The 19,211-nt window shown below is 47.6% G+C and overlaps 1 protein-coding gene across 3 annotated transcripts in view; it reads right to left on the reverse strand.

Moving 5' to 3' along the window:
- LOC147729362 (uncharacterized) overlaps positions 1-19,211 on the reverse strand; it is a 347,110-nt gene that overhangs the window by 191,228 nt on the left and 136,671 nt on the right. For all 3 annotated transcript variants that reach the window (XM_086959634.1, XM_086959632.1, XM_086959631.1), the window contains 3 exons: positions 18,671-18,743; positions 7,898-8,021; positions 497-683 (listed from right to left, as the gene is read on the reverse strand). In XM_086959634.1, coding sequence (XP_086815760.1) covers positions 497-683; positions 7,898-8,021; positions 18,671-18,743 — 384 coding nt within the window. The remainder of the gene's footprint in view (positions 1-496; positions 684-7,897; positions 8,022-18,670; positions 18,744-19,211) is intronic.

Below are 19,211 nucleotides of genomic sequence, written 5' to 3' on the forward strand. Positions count from 1 at the left end.
CATGTAATACTTTTACTCAGTTATACACAGAAGTGACTCATTTGTGCAGAAAATGGCTTGTGGAAACAGATGTGTGCCTCGAAAGAGAGACCCTTTCTCCTGGAGCCAGGTGGACTCTGCCGGGATAGGACTTGTGTGGACACGGTTTGCCCTCATAGGTGTGTTGTTTTACATGACCAAAAGGAACATAATTCAGCACACTCCCTCGTAGAAACATTTAAAGTGTTAAACCACTTTGGGAAGGTAAGAAAGATCTTGGAAAGAGGAATGCTGCATTTTCTGCACTTCCTTTGCTGCGTGACGTGTTTCCTTGGACACACCTTGCTGCTAACCCGTCGATGTAAAACAAGGACCACTACTCGAGGTAACACCTGAAAATACTTTGTGCGCGTGATGGCGGTATGTGTAGCGGAGGGTCAGTGTAAAGCATGTGTAATTTCTGGCTTAAGCACAGGTGAGCTGTACAGCTTTGTGGAGGTCAGAGGAGAGGTTTTACCTTGATGGAAGCATCGGACGAGGAGCTGACCAGCAGATTATCTGTAAAGAACAGGAGACCCCAAACCCCCTTCTGATGGCCCTGCAGGGTCTGCAGCGGGGAGCATTCGGGGAGGCGCCAGACTCGGATGGAATGGTCCTGGTTGCCGCTGGCAAGGAGGTCATCTCGAAGTGCCAAGCAGAAGACGCTGCGGAGAGAAGAGACAGGTCACCTTTCAGACCATGAGAGTAAAGGTGAGAGGTCATCGTTACAACAAAGCCCTGAGAGGTGAAGGTGTGATGTCATCGTTACAACAAAGGCCTGAGAAGTGAGGGTGCGAGGTCATCGTTACAACAAAGGCCTGAGAAGTGAGGGTGCGAGGTCATTGTTTCAACAAAGGCCCTGAGAAGTGAAGGTGCGAGGTCATTGTTACAACAAAGCCCTGAGAAGTGAAGGTGTGATGTCATTGTTACAGCAAAGGCCCTGAGAAGTGAGGGTGCGAGGTCATCCTTACAACAAAGCCCTGAGAAGTGAAGGTGTGATGTCATTGATACAACAAAGGCCCTGAGAAGTGAAGGTGCGAGGTCATCGTTACAGCAAAGGCCCTGAGAAGTGAAGGTGCGAGGTCATCCTTACAACAAAGCCCTGAGAAGTGAAGGTGTGATGTCATTGTTACAACAAAGGCCCTGAGAAGTGAAGGTGCGAGGTCATCCTTACAACAAAGCCCTGAGAAGTGAAGGTGTGATGTCATTGTTACAACAAAGGCCCTGAGAAGTGAAGGTGCGAGGTCATCGTTACAACAAAGGCCTGAGAAGTGAGGGTGCGAGGTCAATGTTTCAACAAAGGCCTGAGAAGTGAGGGTGCGAGGTCATTGTTTCAACAAAGGCCCTGAGAAGTGAAGGTGCGAGGTCAGCGTTACAACAAAGGCCTGAGAAGTGAGGGTGCGAGGTCATCCTTACAACAAAGCCCTGAGAAGTGAGGGTGCGAGGTCATCCTTACAACAAAGCCCTGAGAAGTGAAGGTGTGTTGTCATTGTTACAACAAAGGCCCTGAGAAGTGAGGGTGCGAGGTCATCCTTACAACAAAGCCCTGAGAAGTGAAGGTGTGTTCTCATCGTTACAACAAAGGCCTGAAAAGTGAAGGTGTGATGTCATTGTTACAACAAAGGCCCTGAGAAGTGAAGGTGCGAGGTCATCGTTACAACAAAGGCCCTGAGAAGTGAGGGTGCGAGGTCATTGTTACAACAAAGGCCTTGAGAAGTGACGGTGCGAGGTCATCGTTACAACAAAGGCCCTGAGAAGTGAAGGTGCGAGGTCATCGTTACAACAAAGGCCTGAGAAGTGAGGGTGCGAGGTCATCCTTACAACAAAGCCCTGAGAAGTGAAGGTGCGAGGTCATCGTTACAACAAAGGCCTGAGAAGTGAGGGTGCGAGGTCATTGTTTCAACAAAGGCCTGAGAAGTGAGGGTGCGAGGTCATCCTTACAACAAAGCCCTGAGAAGTGAGGGTGCGAGGTCATCCTTACAACAAAGCCCTGAGAAGTGAGGGTGCGAGGTCATCCTTACAACAAAGGCCCTGAGAAGTGAAGGTGCGAGGTCATCCTTACAACAAAGCCCTGAGAAGTGAAGGTGTGTTGTCATTGTTACAACAAAGGCCCTGAGAAGTGAGGGTGCGAGGTCATCCTTACAACAAAGCCCTGAGAAGTGAAGGTGCGAGGTCATCCTTACAACAAAGGCCTGAGAAGTGAAGGTGCGAGGTCATCGTTACAACAAAGCCCTGAGAAGTGAAGGTGCGAGGTCATCCTTACAACAAAGCCCTGAGAAGTGAAGGTGCGAGGTCATCGTTACAACAAAGCCCTGAGAAGTGAAGGTGCGAGGTCATCCTTACAACAAAGCCCTGAGAAGTGAAGGTGCGAGGTCATCGTTACAACAAAGCCCTGAGAAGTGAAGGTGCGAGGTCATCCTTACAACAAAGCCCTGAGAAGTGAAGGTGCGAGGTCATCGTTACAACAAAGCCCTGAGAAGTGAAGGTGTGTTGTCATTGTTACAACAAAGCCCTGAGAAGTGAAGGTGCGAGGTCATCGTTACAACAAAGGCCTGAGAAGTGAGGCTGCGAGGTCATCCTTACAACAAAGCCCTGAGAAGTGAGGGTGCGAGGTCATCGTTACAACAAAGGCCTGAGAAGTGAGGCTGCGAGGTCATCCTTACAACAAAGCCCTGAGAAGTGAAGGTGTGTTGTCATTGTTACAACAAAGGCCCTGAGAAGTGAGGGTGCGAGGTCATCCTTACAACAAAGCCCTGAGAAGTGAAGGTGTGTTGTCATCGTTACAACAAAGGCCTGAGAAGTGAGGCTGCGAGGTCATCCTTACAACAAAGCCCTGAGAAGTGAAGGTGCGAGGTCATCGTTACAACAAAGGCCTGAGAAGTGAGGCTGCGAGGTCATCCTTACAACAAAGCCCTGAGAAGTGAGGGTGCGAGGTCATCCTTACAACAAAGGCCTGAGAAGTGAGGGTGCGAGGTCATCCTTACAACAAAGCCCTGAGAAGTGAAGGTGTGTTGTCATTGTTACAACAAAGGCCCTGAGAAGTGAGGGTGCGAGGTCATCATTACAACAAAGGCCTGAGAAGTGAAGGTGCGAGGTCATCGGTACAACAAAGACCTTGAGAAGTGACGTTAGGAGGTCATTGTTACAACAAAGACCTTGAGAAGTGACGTTGCGAGGTCATCGTTACAACAAAGGCCTTGAGAACTGAAGGTGTGAGGTTATTACACAAAAGAGACTGGGGAGGGAAGAGATAGTTCTCTCCCTCGTCTCTTAGAGCAATGGTGTGGGGTCATCTCTGCACACAACCCTGGAAGGGAGAGACAGTTCACTTCCTGAGTCTCACAGCGAGGGTGCGGGGTCGTCTCTGTACACAACCCTGAAAGGACAAGACAGTTCACTTCCTGAGTCTCACAGCAAGGGTGCGGGGTCGTCTCTGTACACAACCCTGGAAGGGAGAGACAGTTCACTTCCTGACTTTCACAGCGAGGGTGCGGGGTCGTCTCTGTACACAACCCTGGAAGGGAGAGACAGTTCACTTCCTGACTCTCACAGCGAGGGTGCGGGGTCATCTCTGCACACAACCCTGGAAGGGAGAGACAGTTCACTTCCTGAGTCTCACAGCGAGGGTGCGGGGTCGTCTCTGTACACAACCCTGAAAGGACGAGACAGTTCACTTCCTGAGTCTCACAGCAAGGGTGCGGGGTCGTCTCTGTACACAACCCTGGAAGGGAGAGACAGTTCACTTCCTGACTCTCACAGCGAGGGTGCGGGGTCGTCTCTGTACACAACCCTGGAAGGGAGAGACAGTTCACTTCCTGACTCTCACAGCGAGGGTCGTCTCTGTACACAACCCTGAAAGGACGAGACAGTTCACTTCCTGAGTCTCACAGCAAGGGTGCGGGGTCGTCTCTGTACACAACCCTGGAAGGGAGAGACAGTTCACTTCCTGACTTTCACAGCGAGGGTGCGGGGTCGTCTCTGTACACAACGCTGGAAGGGAGAGACAGTTCACTTCCTGACTCTCACAGCGAGGGTGCGGGGTCGTCTCTGTACACAACCCTGGAAGGAAGAGACAGTTCACGTCCTGAGTCTCACAGCGAGGGTGTGGGGTCATCTTTGCACATGACCGCGGAAGGAAGAGACAGTTCGCTCCCTAAACTCTTGCAGTGCAGGGCCAACTCTGCAGATGACCCTGGAAGGAAGAGACAGTTCACTCCCTAGCCTCTCACAGTAAATGCAGTGGTTTTCACGGTACACAGAGTCTGAGGAAGTAAGAGAAAATAAGCCCCTATGTTTTCAGTGATAGCGTCTATCATCATCTAGTATCAGCCCCTTGGCTCTCAGACTGATGGATTCTATCATCAGTCTAGTATCAGTCCCTAGTCTCTCAGTGATGACGTCTATCATCAGTCTAGTATCAGCCCCTAGGCTCTCAGTAATAGTGTCTATCATCAGTCCAGCATCAGCCTCTAGGCTCTCAGTGATGGCGTCTATCATCAGTCTAGTATCAGCCCCTAGGCTCTCAGAGTGATGGCGTCTATCATCAGTCTAGTATCAGCCCCTAGGCTCTGAGTGATGGCGTCTATCATCACTCTAGTATCAGCACCTAGGTTCTCAGTGATGGCCTCTATCATCACTCTAGTATCAGCACCTAGGTTCTCAGTGATGGCCTCTATCATCAGTCTAGTATCAGCCCATTGGCTCTCAGACTGATGGCTTCTATCATCAGTCTAGTATCAGCTCCTTGGCTCTCAGTGATGACGTCTATCATCAGACTAGTATCAGCCTCTAGGCTCTCAGTGATGGCATCTATCATCAGTCTAATATCAGCCTTTAGGCTCTCAGTGATGGCGTCTATCATCAGTCTAGTATCAGCCCCTAGGCTCTGAGTGATGGCATCTATCATCAGTCTAGTATCAGTCCCTAGGCTCTCAGAGTGATGGTGTCTATCGTAAGTCTAGCATCAGCCCCTAGGCTCTCAGTGATGGTGTCTATCAACAGTGTAGTATCAGCCCCTAGGCTCTCAGTGATGACGTCTATCATCATCTAGTATCAGCTCCTTGGCTCTCAGTGATGGCGTATATCATCAGTCTAGCATCAGCCCCTAGGCACTCAGAATGATGGCGTCTATCATCAGTCTAGTATAGGCCCCTAGGCTCTCAGTGATAGCGTCTATCATCAGTCTAGTATCAGCTCCTTGGCTCTCAGTGATGGCGTATATCATCAGTCTAGCATCAGCCCCTAGGCACTCAGAATGATGGCGTCTATCATCAGTCTAGCATCAGCTCCTTGGCTCTCAGTGATGGCGTATATAATCAGTCTAGCATCAGCCCCTAGGCACTCAGAATGATGGCGTCTATCATCAGTCTAGTATCAGCCCCTAGGCTCTCAGTGATGGCCTCTATCATCAGTCTAGTATCAGTCCCTAGGCTCTCAGTGATGGCGTCTATCATCATCTAGTATCAGCTCCTTGGCTCTCAGTGATGGCGTATATCATCAGTCTAGCATCAGCCCCTAGGCACTCAGAATGATGGCGTCTATCATCAGTCTAGTATCAGCCCCTAGGCTCTCAGTAATGGCCTCTATCATCAGTCTAGTTTCAGCCCTTTGGCTCTCAGAGTGATGGCGTCTATCATCAGTCTAGTATCAGCCCCTGGGCTCTCAGAGTGATGGCGTCTATCATCAGTCTAGTATCAGCCCCTAGGCTCTCAGAATGATGGCGTATATCCTCAGTCTAGTATCAGCCCCTAGGGTCTCTGAATGATGGCGTCTATCACCAGTCTAGTATCAGCGTCTAAGCTCTCATAGTGATGGCGTCTATCATCCGAGTAGTGTCAGCCCCTAGGCTCTCAGTGATGGCGTCTTTTATCACTCTAGTATGCGCCCCTAGGCCCTCAGTGATAGTGTCTATCATCAGTCTAGTATCAGCCCCTAGGCTCTCAGTGATGGCCTCTATCATCAGCCTAGTATCAGCCCCTAGGCTCTCAGTGATGGCCTCTATGATCAGTCTAGTATCAGCCCTTTGTCTCTAAGTGATGGTGTCTTTCATCAGTCTAGTATCAGCACCTAGGTTCTCAGTGATGGCCTCTATCATCCGCCTAGTATCAGCCCCTAGGCTCTGAGTGATGGCGTCTTTTATCACTCTAGTATGCGCCCCTAGGCTCTCAGTGATAGTGTCTATCATCAGTCTAGTATCAGCCCCTTGGCTCTCAGAGTGATGGTGTCTATCATCAGTCTAGTATCAGCACCTAGGTTCTCAGTGATGGCGTCTATCATCAGTCTAGTATCAGCCCCTAGGCTCTGAGTGATGGCATCTATCATCAGTCTAGTATCAGTCCTTTGGCTCTCAGAGTGATGGCGTCTATCATCAGTCTAGTATCAGCCCCTTGGCTCTCAGTGATGGTGTCTTTCATCAGTCTAGTATCAGCCCCTAGGCTCTCAGAATGATGGCGTACATCATCAGTCTAGTATCAGCCCCTAGGGTCTCTGAATGATGCCGTCTATCACCAGTCTAGTATCAGCGTCTATGCTCTCATAGTGATTGCGTCTATCATCCGAGTAGTGTCAGCCCATAGGCTCTCAGGGATGGCGTCTTTTATCACTCTAGTATGCGCCCCTAGGCTCTCAGTAATAGTGTCTATCATCAGTCTAGTATCAGTCCCTAGGCTCTCAGTGATGGCGTCCATCATCAGTCTAGCATCAGCCCCTAGGCTCTCAGTGATGGTGTCTTTCATCACTCTAGCATCAGCCCCTAGGCTCTCAGTGATGGTGTCTTTCATCACTCTAGTATCAGCCCCTAGGCTCTCAGAATGATGGCGTATATCATCAGTGTAGTGCCAGCCCCTAGGCTCTCAGTGATGGCATCTATCATCACTCTAGCATCAGCCCCTAGGGTCTCAGTGATGGCGTCTATCATCAGTTTAGCATCAGCCCCTAGGGTCTCAGTGAGGGCGTCTATCATCAGTGTAGTGTCAGCCCCTAGGGTCTTGCGGTGACGCTGCGGGGTCGCCATTGCACTCAACAAGACGATTGATGAAGAATTCCAGGCTTACCAATCACCCAATGAGTTAATTTCACTCTATTAGACAGTGTTCTTTGGAAAAGACAACAAAATGTAACACATCATTAGCAACCTTCTAGAAACTCAGATTTCATAATAATGATTAAACATGAAATATTCAACTTCAATGGTTCAAATACCACAGATGTACACATGTGGGCTTGAATATCATATTTGAAGGAAGGGGCGAGAATATGAAAAGAAGGTGCACGTGATGTAATCACACTCATTCACTTGTGATTAATTAATTAGCACATTTGGTTCAGAGAAGGGGACCTCGGGCCCTGAGGGGATGAAACAATACTTACGAGAACAGAATGAGCCTTTGCCTTACACACATCAAGCTCTGGTAGGAGTTCTGCTCTGTATGACAATAGACTTAGCAATCCACCCAATCTCTAGCCACTCCCTAGAAGCCCCTCTCTCCAGGGGGTAGAGGGGGTCTCTACCCAGGAATGGGCCCTGCTGCAGCTCCATAGACCCGTCTCAAAGAGCGAGGCTGAAACATATATTGGCATAATGGAAGGTTGTACCCACGAAGGACTTTAAATACATTATTTTTGTGAAATACAGTAAGGATGGCACATTTGACCTCATGAGTGTAGGTTGGAGTAAGTAAGTGGGAAGGCCAATGAAAGGCCCCTCCATGGTAACCTGCTCAAGGGGAGTCTAGCTGGGGTGCCCCACCCTGGGTGAGGGGCTACAGCTAGCAACGCTGCCTCCATCAAACCCAGAGCAGGAGAGAGATGGACAGACCCCCTTGATGCTTCCAAGGGGGCCAGGCCCTGGGTCCAGGTTGGGTAATGTTTCTCATCTTACGCTGCTGTGTGTCCTGGCACCACTTCCGACCGGCACACACCGCTCCGCCAGTTCTGCTGGGTACAGTAGCGCCTCTTGAAGAGATCCTTGCAGTCCCGGAGTGGTGAGCTTGTCACAGTCACACCTGAGGAAAGTGAGACAAAACAGAGGAGAGAGAGTGTGTTTAGCTGTGGATGGACCATGGCGTAGTAGGAAGTATCTTCGGGGCCGTAAGGTAACTACAGTCCCAGGACAAGTAATGTTGAATGGACCAACAGACAGCACGCGTACAAGGCCCTCCACAACATGAGACCTCAATACCTCAACAACCGCCTCTCCTTTCACGCACCAAAGGGAAACCTACGATCAGCCGACCTCTCGTTAGCCACTGTCAATCAATCAATCAATCAATCAGTAAATCAATAATTTGTAAAGTGCACTACATACCCTCGAGGGTCTCAAGGCGCTGGGGGGGGAGGGCCACTACAGATCGAACAGCCAGGTCTTGAGTAGCCTCCTGAAGGTCGGCAGGTCTTGGGTCTGGCATAGGCTCAGTGGGAGGGTGTTCCATGTCTTGGCGGCGAGGTGGGAGAAGGATCTCACACCTGTGGTTGTTCTTCAGATGCACGGGACGGTGGCGAGTGAGAGTTCGGCGGAGCGGAGCTTGCGGTTGGGGATGTAGGAGAGCCGTCTGTTGAGGTAGGCTGGGCTGGTCTTGTGTAGTGCCTTGTGTGCGTGGGTGAGGAGCTTGAAGGATATCCTCTTGTTGACGGGGAGCCAGTGCAGGTTTCTCAGGTGGGGGGTGATGTGGCCCTGGCGTGGTACGTCAAGGATCCGTCGTGCTGATGCATTTTAGAAGCGTTGTAGTCGTATGATGAGCTTAGTCGGGGCTCCCGTGTAAAGGGCGTTTCCGTAGTCGAGTCTGCTGCTGATGAGGGCCTGGGTGACTATCTTTCTTGTATCTGTCGGGATCCATCTGTAGATCTTGCGGAGCATGCAAAGAGTGTTGAAGCAAGAGGGGGAGATGCTGTTGACTTGCTTGGGCATTGAGAGCGTTAAGTCGAGGATGATTTCCAGGTTGGGTGTGTGGTCAGTGGGTGTCGGGGATGTCCCCGTGCCGTCGGCCACCAGGAGTCATCCCAGGCTGACGGGTTGGAGCTGAGGATGAGGACCTCAGTCTTGTCTGAATTCAGCTTCAGGCGGCTGGTCTTTATCCAGTTGGCGTCGTCCTTCATTCCTTCATTGAGTTTGGCTTTGGCGGTGATGGGGTGCTTGGTGAGGGAGAGGATCAGCTGAGTGTCGTCGGCATAGGAGATTATGTTGAGGTCGTGCTGTCAGGCTACGTGTGCGAGCGGGGCCATGTAAATGTTGAACAGCGTCGGGCTGAGGGAGGATCCCTGGGTTACGCCGCAGATGATCTCAGAGGTTTTGGAACGGAATGGGGGAGGCAGATGCTCTGGGTTCTGCTGGAGAGGAAGGAGGTGGTCCAATCCAGATTCTCGGATCCCTGTGGCAAGGAGGCGTGTGCATAGTGTGCAGTGGCAGACGGTGTCGAAGGCGGCAGAGAGGTCTAGGAGGATGAGTGCGGCGGTCTCGCCATTGACCAGCAGGGTCCTGATGTCGTCGGTGGCGGCGATGAGGGCAGTCTCGGTGCTGTGGTTGCTACGGAACCCTGACTGGGAAGGGTCCAGGATTCTGTTTTCTTCGAGGTATCGGGTAAGCTGTCTGTTGACGGTTTTCTCTATGACCTTGGCCGGGAAGGGGAGCAGAGAGATGGGCCGGAAGTTCTTGAGGTCTCTTGGGTCTGCCTTAGGATTTTTGAGTAGGGCGTTGATCTAGGTGTGTTTCCAAATCTCTGGGAAGGTCGCGGTCTCGAGGGAGAGATTGATGACGTTGCGCAGGTGGGGTGCGATGGAACTGCTTGCTTTGTTGAAGACGTGGTGCGGAAATGGGGCTGACGGAGAGCCGGAGTGGATTGTGCTCATAGTCTTGATGGTGTCATCGATGCTCAAACTACCCCAGGCTAGCAGGGGGTCGTGGTCGATGGTGTGCAGGGAGTCTGTTGTATTGCTGTCTTTTGGGGCTGTCTGGGTGTTGAAGCTGTCGTGGATGTCTGCTATCTTGAGGTGGAAGAAGGTGGCGAGGGAGTCACACAGCGCTTGCGGCAGGATGTCGTTGGTGTTGGAGCTGGGGTTGGAGAGTTTGTCCACGATGTTGAAGAGCGCCTTGCTATTGTGTGCATTGTTGTCGAGGCGGTCTTTGAAGGAGGTCCTCTTGGCCGCCCTGGTGAGGTGGTGGTGGTTGTGGATGGCTTCCTTGAGTGCTGCGTGGCTGTCTGGAGTTTGTTCACTGTGCCATTTCTTCTCTAGTTTCCGGCAGGCTTGCTTGGAGGCTAGGAGTTCTGGGGTGAACCAGCTGGCCCTCTTGCTGGTGTCTCTGTGAGGGTTTTTTTTCAGCGGGGTGAGGGTGTTGCTGGTATCCTTGATCCAGCATCTGAGGCTGTGGGCAGCGTCGTCAGTGTTGGAGGGTTTGGTGGGTGGGCTGAGAGCGAGGTTTGCGTGTAGTATCTTCGGTGGTTTTGCTCCAGCAGCGGTGGGGGATCTGTTGGGTGTGGTGGTGTTTGGTGGGTTTCTGGAAGGCGAAGTGGATGCAGCGGTGGTCGGTCAAGAGGAGTTCAATGGTGTGGCTGACGGAGACGTGCGGGCATGAGGAGAAGACGGGGTCGAGCGTGTGGTCGGCGGAGTGGGTGGGCGTTGTGACGAGTTGATTCAGTCCAGGATTGGCGAGGTTATCGATCAGGGTTGTGGAGTTGTTGTTGGTGTTGTTCTCAAGGTGAAAGTTCAGGTCTCCGAGGAGGATGTAGTCGGTTGAGGTCAGGGCGTGCGTGCTGATCAAGTCAGCGATGGAGTCGCTGAACAGGGGTTGAGGTCCGGGGGGTCGGTAGACGAGGTGCCTCTGAGGGTGGAGTTAGGGTCTGTGTAGATCTGGAAATGCATGTGTTCAGCGGTGCTGAGCGTGGGTTCGGCGGTCCCCTGCTTTTACAGAAACAGAATGGGCAAAAGGTCCTATGATTACCTTGCTGCCAAGATATGAACAAGCTCCCCCTCCATCTCCGGCGAAGCCCAGCACTGGACCAATTCAGGAAAAACCTCAAGACCTGGCTCTTCGAATGACCCCAATGGAGCTGCCCCACCCGCGCCTTGAGACCCTAAAGGGTGAGTAGCGAGCTCTACAAAACACTGATTGATTGACAGCAATAGTGTGCATCACCAGGTGACATCACTCATACTCTGCTGTGTGATTGGCTTCTGTAGGTCGTGGATCAGGGTCAGCGGACTCGATAATTCTCACCTCGGTGTCTACTCTAACCAGGGATCACACTCGGCAACTCTGTGCATTAGCTTGCCTCATCTCCACAACGGCCCCCCACATACGCCAGGGATGCCTGGTTTCACCTTCGAGATACCCAGTAGGGACCATCTCACAGGGAAACCCAGGATGGGTTCCCAAGCAGTCTATTGTGTAGATACTCCTTAGGGAGTCGATTATAGCGCGTTAGAAACCCGCAATTAAATTAAATAGGCCAGCTCAGTGCCATGACAGGTACGTGTTGTGAACGGCATCCATGAACATAGAAGGAAACAGCCTCACACTGCATCGAAGGGCCATTTCTGTATGAACGAGGATGAAGAAGCTTATATAAGCAGCAACATGCGTGCAACTCGCTCATCTTGCCACTCAATGGCATCATGCAATAGAAAGAACATCCATTGTGCAGCAGCTTCAGGATTACAATCATGGGACACGCTTTGGAAGCCCCATGGTCACAGATGCTCCACAGGCGCTTGAAAGCTCTGAGATACTGTGAGTCATAGGACTGTTGAGAGTGGCTGCCTCAAAGGTGGCACAGGCAAATATATTGGCCTGGTTCCTCCTTCTGCCCCCAGCCAAGACGAGAACAGGTCCCTTGGGTAAGTGATTCGTGGGTGTGCATAGGAAAGACCAAGGAAGGAAGACAGGATTGCAGCCCAATCAAGCACAGAGACTGATCAAACTGCTAAATGTGCTGATGAGAAGCAACAAAGGGAGAGGTCATGTCACGTGAAGGGGTTCCGCAGTCTTTTATGGGCACCACTCAAGGAGGGGTATCGTGCCAACAAAAGGGGACTTCTTCTTGCTCAGTGGATATTTCTACATAGTGCTGGAAAACACTTCTCTTCCTCAACACCCCCAGCAAATCCATTCCAAACCCACCTTGCAATGGGAGTCCCTCTAACCACTGGCTGGTGCAAATATCCCAACTATTTTCAAGGTACAAAGGGGTCAGATCAAAGTTTGGGAGTGACTGCCAAGGCAATGTACACATTCTAGGACCCACTTCCCATCCACTCAGTGGGATTTTCCACTGTAGATTCCTCCTCTCTCATGTAGTAGTAAATGCATTTATGCCAGCCAGAAATCCCTAGGTGAGTTTCAATAAAGGTTTCTTCCTTCTTTATGAGGTAAAGAGCAGTTCAGATGAGCCCTAAACTTACCAGGAGCAAAGGATCATGGGAGGACAGTGAGGGATAAACTGAGAACGTGTGTGGAGGGAGGGAGAGCGGCGGATCATTCATAAATACAATGTACAGCATCTGGAGGTACACGAAACAGCAAAAGGAAAAATTCATCATCTCTCTTGGCCAGAAGGAGGTTCGATAAACGACTTCATTGATCAAGCCAACAGCTTATGGAGGTTTTATAATGCACACAAGGCTTTGCATGTGGTGGGCGAGCAGAAATGGCAGCATGTGTTAAAGTTTACTTTTGACTGTTGAAGGTACTCCAGTCTTAAAGATGTACATTTTGAAAGGCAGGGCCTTGTAAATAACACCAGAACTTTGGGCTGTGGAAAACACGCGGTCTTATGAGCAAGCAGCTCAGATTGGACTGGGGTTGAGGAAGGGTGCACAACCAAGGTAAGATTCTGTCTGCAGCTAAACAGAATCAACTGGAATGCAGAAAGCTAATGGAAGAAGTATTTGCAATATTCAATGAGAAATAAGGTTCAGGACAAAATATACTGCAGGTCTAAAAACATCTCATTATTAATCTTATCTCATTCATAGAGGTTGAGGGACCATGGATTGGCTTCCGAGGCAGACGCGAATGCCTCCACTACTAGGAGAAACTTGGAATATAGCAGAGCAGTGGTTTTGTGGCTGGGTGTCCTACAACAAGCAAGCGGAAAAAGATGCCCTCACAACTGGTGAGAAGGCAGAAGGACAATGGGGACAACATGGTGGCATGCCTATTGGACACGATTAAAGAGGTGATGATTCCATGTAGCAGGGATGGGTAATGCCCGGGAAAGAATTGCATGTAACATGTTTTGGAGGTACAGTCCATTGTGGGGGAGAAGAGGCCACGGAAAGTCTGGAGAATACGTTTTGGAGGACGGATAACAGCAGGATCAGAGGAGAAATATCACAGTTAAAGTTCTGGGTGAAGGAATTAGTTCACCGAAAACATGTATTTGTCTCAGTCGGTGGTTCCCTTCCTGGTGGAGGGGGTCCCTGTATCACATGTGATACACCACGTGACACAAACACTGCAAGGATCATTACTGTAATTAGATGTGGAGTTACGAATAGTAAACACATACTTACCATGCCACTGTGATTGAAAGCTATGCAATGGACAATCTTTTAGGTCAATTTTGTCGACCTCTACGGCCACTAAGGTAGACCTCCATTGTTGGGCGTGTATAATAACCCTCCTGATCCAGTGAGTGCTCGTGGTGGTGTTTGGTACCGTCAGAGTATCTGACAGTGGGTATGAAATGGAGCCACAGCTTACAGGGGCAGACGCGGCTTTTCGATGGAGACACAGCACCTACATATCCCTAGGGGGGACAGTGCTGTGCTTTACAAATGCTGTTTGATTGGTTGATGGACATAACAGTGTCAAAGAAGTACTGGATACAAAGGTCATGACAAACAAGAAGTTCCAGAGGTGGCGAAAGGAGAGATTGGTCGTAGACAAGTCAGGGGTCCTTCAACTGTGTCCAGAGACAAAAATATGGACCTACACTTTGGAGTGCAGGAGTGTGGGTGTTCCTGGACAAAAGTTTACTGTTGTGAGAATGTGCAGGGAGTATATTTGGGTCTTATAAGTTAGAAATGGCGCAGGAATACCCAGCAAACAGAGGGCAGGGACCTCAAGGAATATGGAACACAATCATTCAGAATGAGTGCGGTCAAAGAAGGGGATAGGTTATGGATGAGGCGCAGGGAACTGAATCATTCGGGATTTGCAGATGGCTGAATGTCACAGCAAGGTCCGATTACAGGGAGGGAGCAGAGTGCACATAATATGTGTTTGAAATTAGTTGTGTGTTTCACCATTCAAGTGCATCATCATTTTTAATGCAACCTCAGTTTTACAAAAAATTTTGGAGTCTGAAATTGTGACAATTTATTTGAGCCATGGTCCTGCATTCTCAATGAAAAGGCGTACACAAAACAGCATGGATGTCAACTGGAGGAGGAAGCAGAGAGGTATTTGTAGTTATTCGTATTTATAGAGGGCATCAATCATCCCGAGGGACATCACAGTGCTTAGAGGTCAGGTGATGGGATATGAGATCAGTCCATCTGTCACTCTACGCAAGGCACAGGACATTGGTATCTATGGCCAGGCCTCCTACTGATCCATGGAGGTGAAAAGAGCTTCACCCACTCAAGAAGAACTGGAGATGACAAACCAGGTGTGATTGGACTTCCACAAGGTAAAGAAGAGAGGATCTGAAGTGGAAAGAGCCAAGACTGAACTGACATTTACAGTCACAAAAACTCACAGCCATGAACGGGGCACCTCATTACCTTAACGGGCGGTGACAGTATTTCTGAGATTTAAAAGGTACTGCATGAGTGGCACAGGAGGACATATGATCTTGTTTTGAGAAGGGCTGATGGTAACAAAGTCTTCTGTAGACCTATAGACGTTTTTATCAGCACCTCCGTCGACATGGTCACCTTACCTTTGGTCCAGACGATGGAGGCATCTGTCCAGTGGAAACTACCCCTACTCTGCTGTTGGGTCCCCACCGCAAAGCGTGACAGATAAACGCCTGATTTGCGGTATGTGTGGTGGAGCTACCACCATGGAAGACTGCCTGGAGAGAGTTATGGTGTTTCATGGTGACTTTTACGGATAAATACATTGAGTATTCCTAACATGCAGGAAAATACCCCCCAGCATGTGCAGGTCACTCTTTATGTGGGCGTCTAGATCTACTTTGTGGCTATATTTTTCTTGCTACAAGTGGTGGCAAACATTCTGTCACATTTTTAACTAGACGTTTCGTCACTGAAAATATCTCTCCTTCTTACTGATTCAGCGACTTTGGCAGAGTATCCACTGTTGTCCCAGCTGAGAACTCTAAACACATGCACTTTCAAGTCAATACTCCTGGAAGGGAAGTATATTGGTTCTGTTATATAAGAAGGGCCCAAAACATTGCCCGGACAGTTTTAGACAGATTTCGCTCCTGGATGCAACCGGGAAACTGTTTGCAAAGAGTATTCTCACTCATCTTCAAGAATCGGCATTTGGAAATAATTATATCCCGTTGAAACAAACAGGATTCCGTAAGAATAGTGGCACACTGGATAATATTTCTATTTTGCAAACTTTAACTGAAAAATATCCAGTAAGTCAGGGTATGCCTTTATACTCAGCTTTTATAGATTTCTCCACAGCATTTGATAGGGTAGATCATGGAAAGCTGTGGAGTAAATTGGTTACTATGGGGATACCAGGGAATCTTTTAAGATTAATAATTGCTCTCCACTCTTCTACCTGGACTAAGGTTTTATTGGGGGGAACACAACGTCTCTCGAAGAAAATAGTAACTTATAATGGGTTGAAGCAGGGGTGCCTTTTGGCCCCTTTACTCTTTTCCATTTACATTAATGATCTGCCAAGAAGAGTGGGGCTTAGTAAGGGGGATCCCCCTAAATGAGGAAATGTAAAGTTGAGCTGTCTGTTATATGCAGATGATGCGATAAAAATGGATTTAACTCCAATTGGGTTGCAAAGACGTCTTGCTGAGTTAATTAGGTATACAGAAGAGTATTATTTAAAAATTAATAGTTTAAAAAGCAAAGTTATGATTTTTAGTTATCCAGGTTGTAAGGTCAGAAAAACATCTGAATTGGTTTCTGGGAAAAGAAAAACTGGAAGTAATAAAATGTTATCCATACTGAAGAAAAATATTTACAAATAGGTGCTCAGCTAATAGACATATGGATCATTGCAAAGGTAAAGCGATTTCACAAGGCTTTGCAATTAATCGTCTGTACACAAACTGTGGGAAAAGACATTTCTCACACATTATTTCAGTTTATAAAATAAAGATTCCACCAACCCTGAGCTACACCAGTGAAACAATAGACGCACAAGAGTGGGCCAAATTTGAGAAAGTGGAAGGAAAAATCTGGCGGCAAATATGTAATGTGAATTGCACGACACCGATTGCAGCGCTTATGGTCGTATTTGGTCTCCTGTCTACATATGTGCTATCAATGGCCATGTGCTTAAGATGGTGTAACACACTGATAAATAGCCCTGAGAATTCGCTGAGGGTAGAGTTGTACAGAGAAATATTTGTAAATATGAAGAAGAAAAGTGCAATTTTTAGAAATCATTTAAAAGCATTATCAATGTTTTGTTTAGATAAGGATGGGGCAGTAGTTCTTTGCAAAACCGTCTTGAAGAGTATAATTAAGAAAACAATAAACGTGGTTTCTCGTGAAAGAGATATTAAAATGTGCTCAGAGAACAGAAACATTGATTGTAATGTGGGGAGTAGTATCGTCAAAAATCCCCAACCTTATGTCTTATGGAATCTTAAACATGGAGTGCGTAGAGTGATTTTGCTACTGAGATTTAATTTACTTCCCCTAAGAATCGTAACAGGATCTTGGGAGGGGATTCCCAGACATGAAAGGTATTGTCAGCTATGTAATTCCTGTATTCAAGACTTAATCATGTTTTATTTGTTTGTCCCGCATTAAATTCAACACATCGTGGACATTTAAGGAATTGTTTTTTAAAGAACAATATTACTACAGCAGAACAGGCCCGAAATTGCCTGCTGTCCCACCATCTGAACTGATGTGTTTTAAAATTTTTAGTTTTCTTAAACTATTTTTAAACATATATTAAGGTCGTAAAGATCTTCTTAAATATGTATGTTTACAGCACTTGTGCTTTATTTTGACCTTTCGATCTTTATGACCGATTAGTTATATTTACAATTGTGTATGTGCACTTTTACAAAACATTTCCTGCTGCTAGTTACTGGTTGGTAAAGATCTTTTTAGAAAGGATGTACAGAGCACTTGCACTTTTTTTTCGAACTCATGACTGATTTATTATGCTTACAATTAAGCATGTGCACTTTTTCAAATGTTTTTTGCTGCTTGTTACTCATTCTTAGGATTCCAACCACTTTAGTAAATTTGTTTTGCTGCTAAGTTATCTTGTATTAGACGATTTAAACCAAATTTATTAGGTTGGAATTAAGCCTGGGCATCTTTATAAATGTTCTCTCCTCTAAGTACTGTCCTTTAGGATGCGATGCACCTTACTAAATCCTTGTTTTGCTGCTATACCATTGTGTACTGTATATTGAAAAAGGCGAGTGAATGTTATTGAACTACCTTGCATTGTTATTGTGCTGGTTATACAGTACAGTTTAGTGAATAGATACATTATCATTTATTCCCTCCATGAACTAGTACTGTATAGTACATTTTAAATTTTGGTATTTTATAATAAGTTTTATTATTGAATTTTTAGGATAGTATTAGATTAGAAACTTGTATAAATTAGTAAGAAATCATGTATGACAACTCGATTATTAAAGTTCACCCTTTCTTGAATTTGAAAATTTGAAGATCAACTGCTGTTTCTATGTTCATTTGATTTTTTAAATTGAAATGACAACTTGAATTTAAATTGGAAAATTCTTGTGGAATGAAATGTGTTTTAAGATGTATTTTTATGTGGAATTCTGTGGAATTCCAAATCATATTAAATAAATTGAATTGAAATTGAATTGAATTGAATAGTCAATACACCTGTTTCAAGAAAGGAGTCTGTAAAACACACTAGGGAGATACACAGGAACAGGAATGGGCAACACAGCAGCGGTGAAAGGAAGTTCAGGATCAGCGAGGGAGGATTTAAGGAAATGCATTACAGGGGCAGGCACAGAAAGAGGCACAATAAAGGTCAGAAATTAGCAGAAAAAGGAAATATTATGGTCAGAAACGAGCAGAAAGAGGCAAAATAACGGGCGGAAATGAGCAGAAATAAGAAAAATAAAGGGCAGAAAGAGAAAAAAATAAAGGTCAGAAACGAGCAGAAAGAGGCAAAATAACAGGCAGAACAAGCAGTGAGAGCCAAAATAGAGGGCAGAAGTGGGCAGAAAAACGAGCAGAATGAAGGCGGATGATGAGCAGAGCAGGCACAAACCGAAGGCAGCAGAGGGTAGTGGACTGCGGGCAAGCTGGACAGGAGAACGGTCGCAGGGGGAGCAGGCACGAGGACCAGCTCCCGACTGAACCATGGAAGAACATTCCAGGGCACTGAAGTGTTGTACATGGATACGGACATGAAGCAGAGAAGCAAAGACGTGACAAGGTCAGGGACATATTGGGCAGGGAAAGGAAGTTTAGAAACAAGAGAAAGAGAAATTGGAGGTCAGAGATGGGTAGGACGTTAATATCAGGTCAAGGCTCTTACCCAAGGCAGGGTCTTCACACTTCGGCCTCCAGACCTCATCGCAGGAACACAGCTGGTACCAGGTTCTGTTGACCTATGCAGACAGGAGCAGACTATGAACTCCTGCACCATGACCTCACGGAGGAGTTCACAAAGGTGAAAGGTCAGCAGGCAGAGAGAAATGCCCTGTTTGATCTCTTACTCCAACCACTCCTGCTTCTTGCCTCTTACACACAGTGCTTTAAAACTGCAGTCACAGAGCCATAGCTCGGGGACTCCACTCGTTTGTCTAATTTTACCACCTAAGCAAACCCCAGGAGCCTGTCCTCTACCCGTATTCTGCTTGAACCCTAGCTAGGATGTAATGAACACCCTTCTCTCAACATATAACATAACATAATATGTATTTGTAAAGCGCACGTTCACCCATGGACATCTCGGCACTGAATAACGAATGTTTATTGTTTCCCACTAAATTGTACTCATTTTATCGACCTCAGAAGGATGAAAGACTGAGTGGACCCGCTAAGATTTGAAGCTGTGACCATGAGATCAAACACAA

Source organism: Lissotriton vulgaris, chromosome 2_2 (genome assembly GCF_964263255.1).
Source record: "Lissotriton vulgaris chromosome 2_2, aLisVul1.2, whole genome shotgun sequence".
Taxonomy (NCBI): domain Eukaryota; kingdom Metazoa; phylum Chordata; class Amphibia; order Caudata; family Salamandridae; genus Lissotriton; species Lissotriton vulgaris.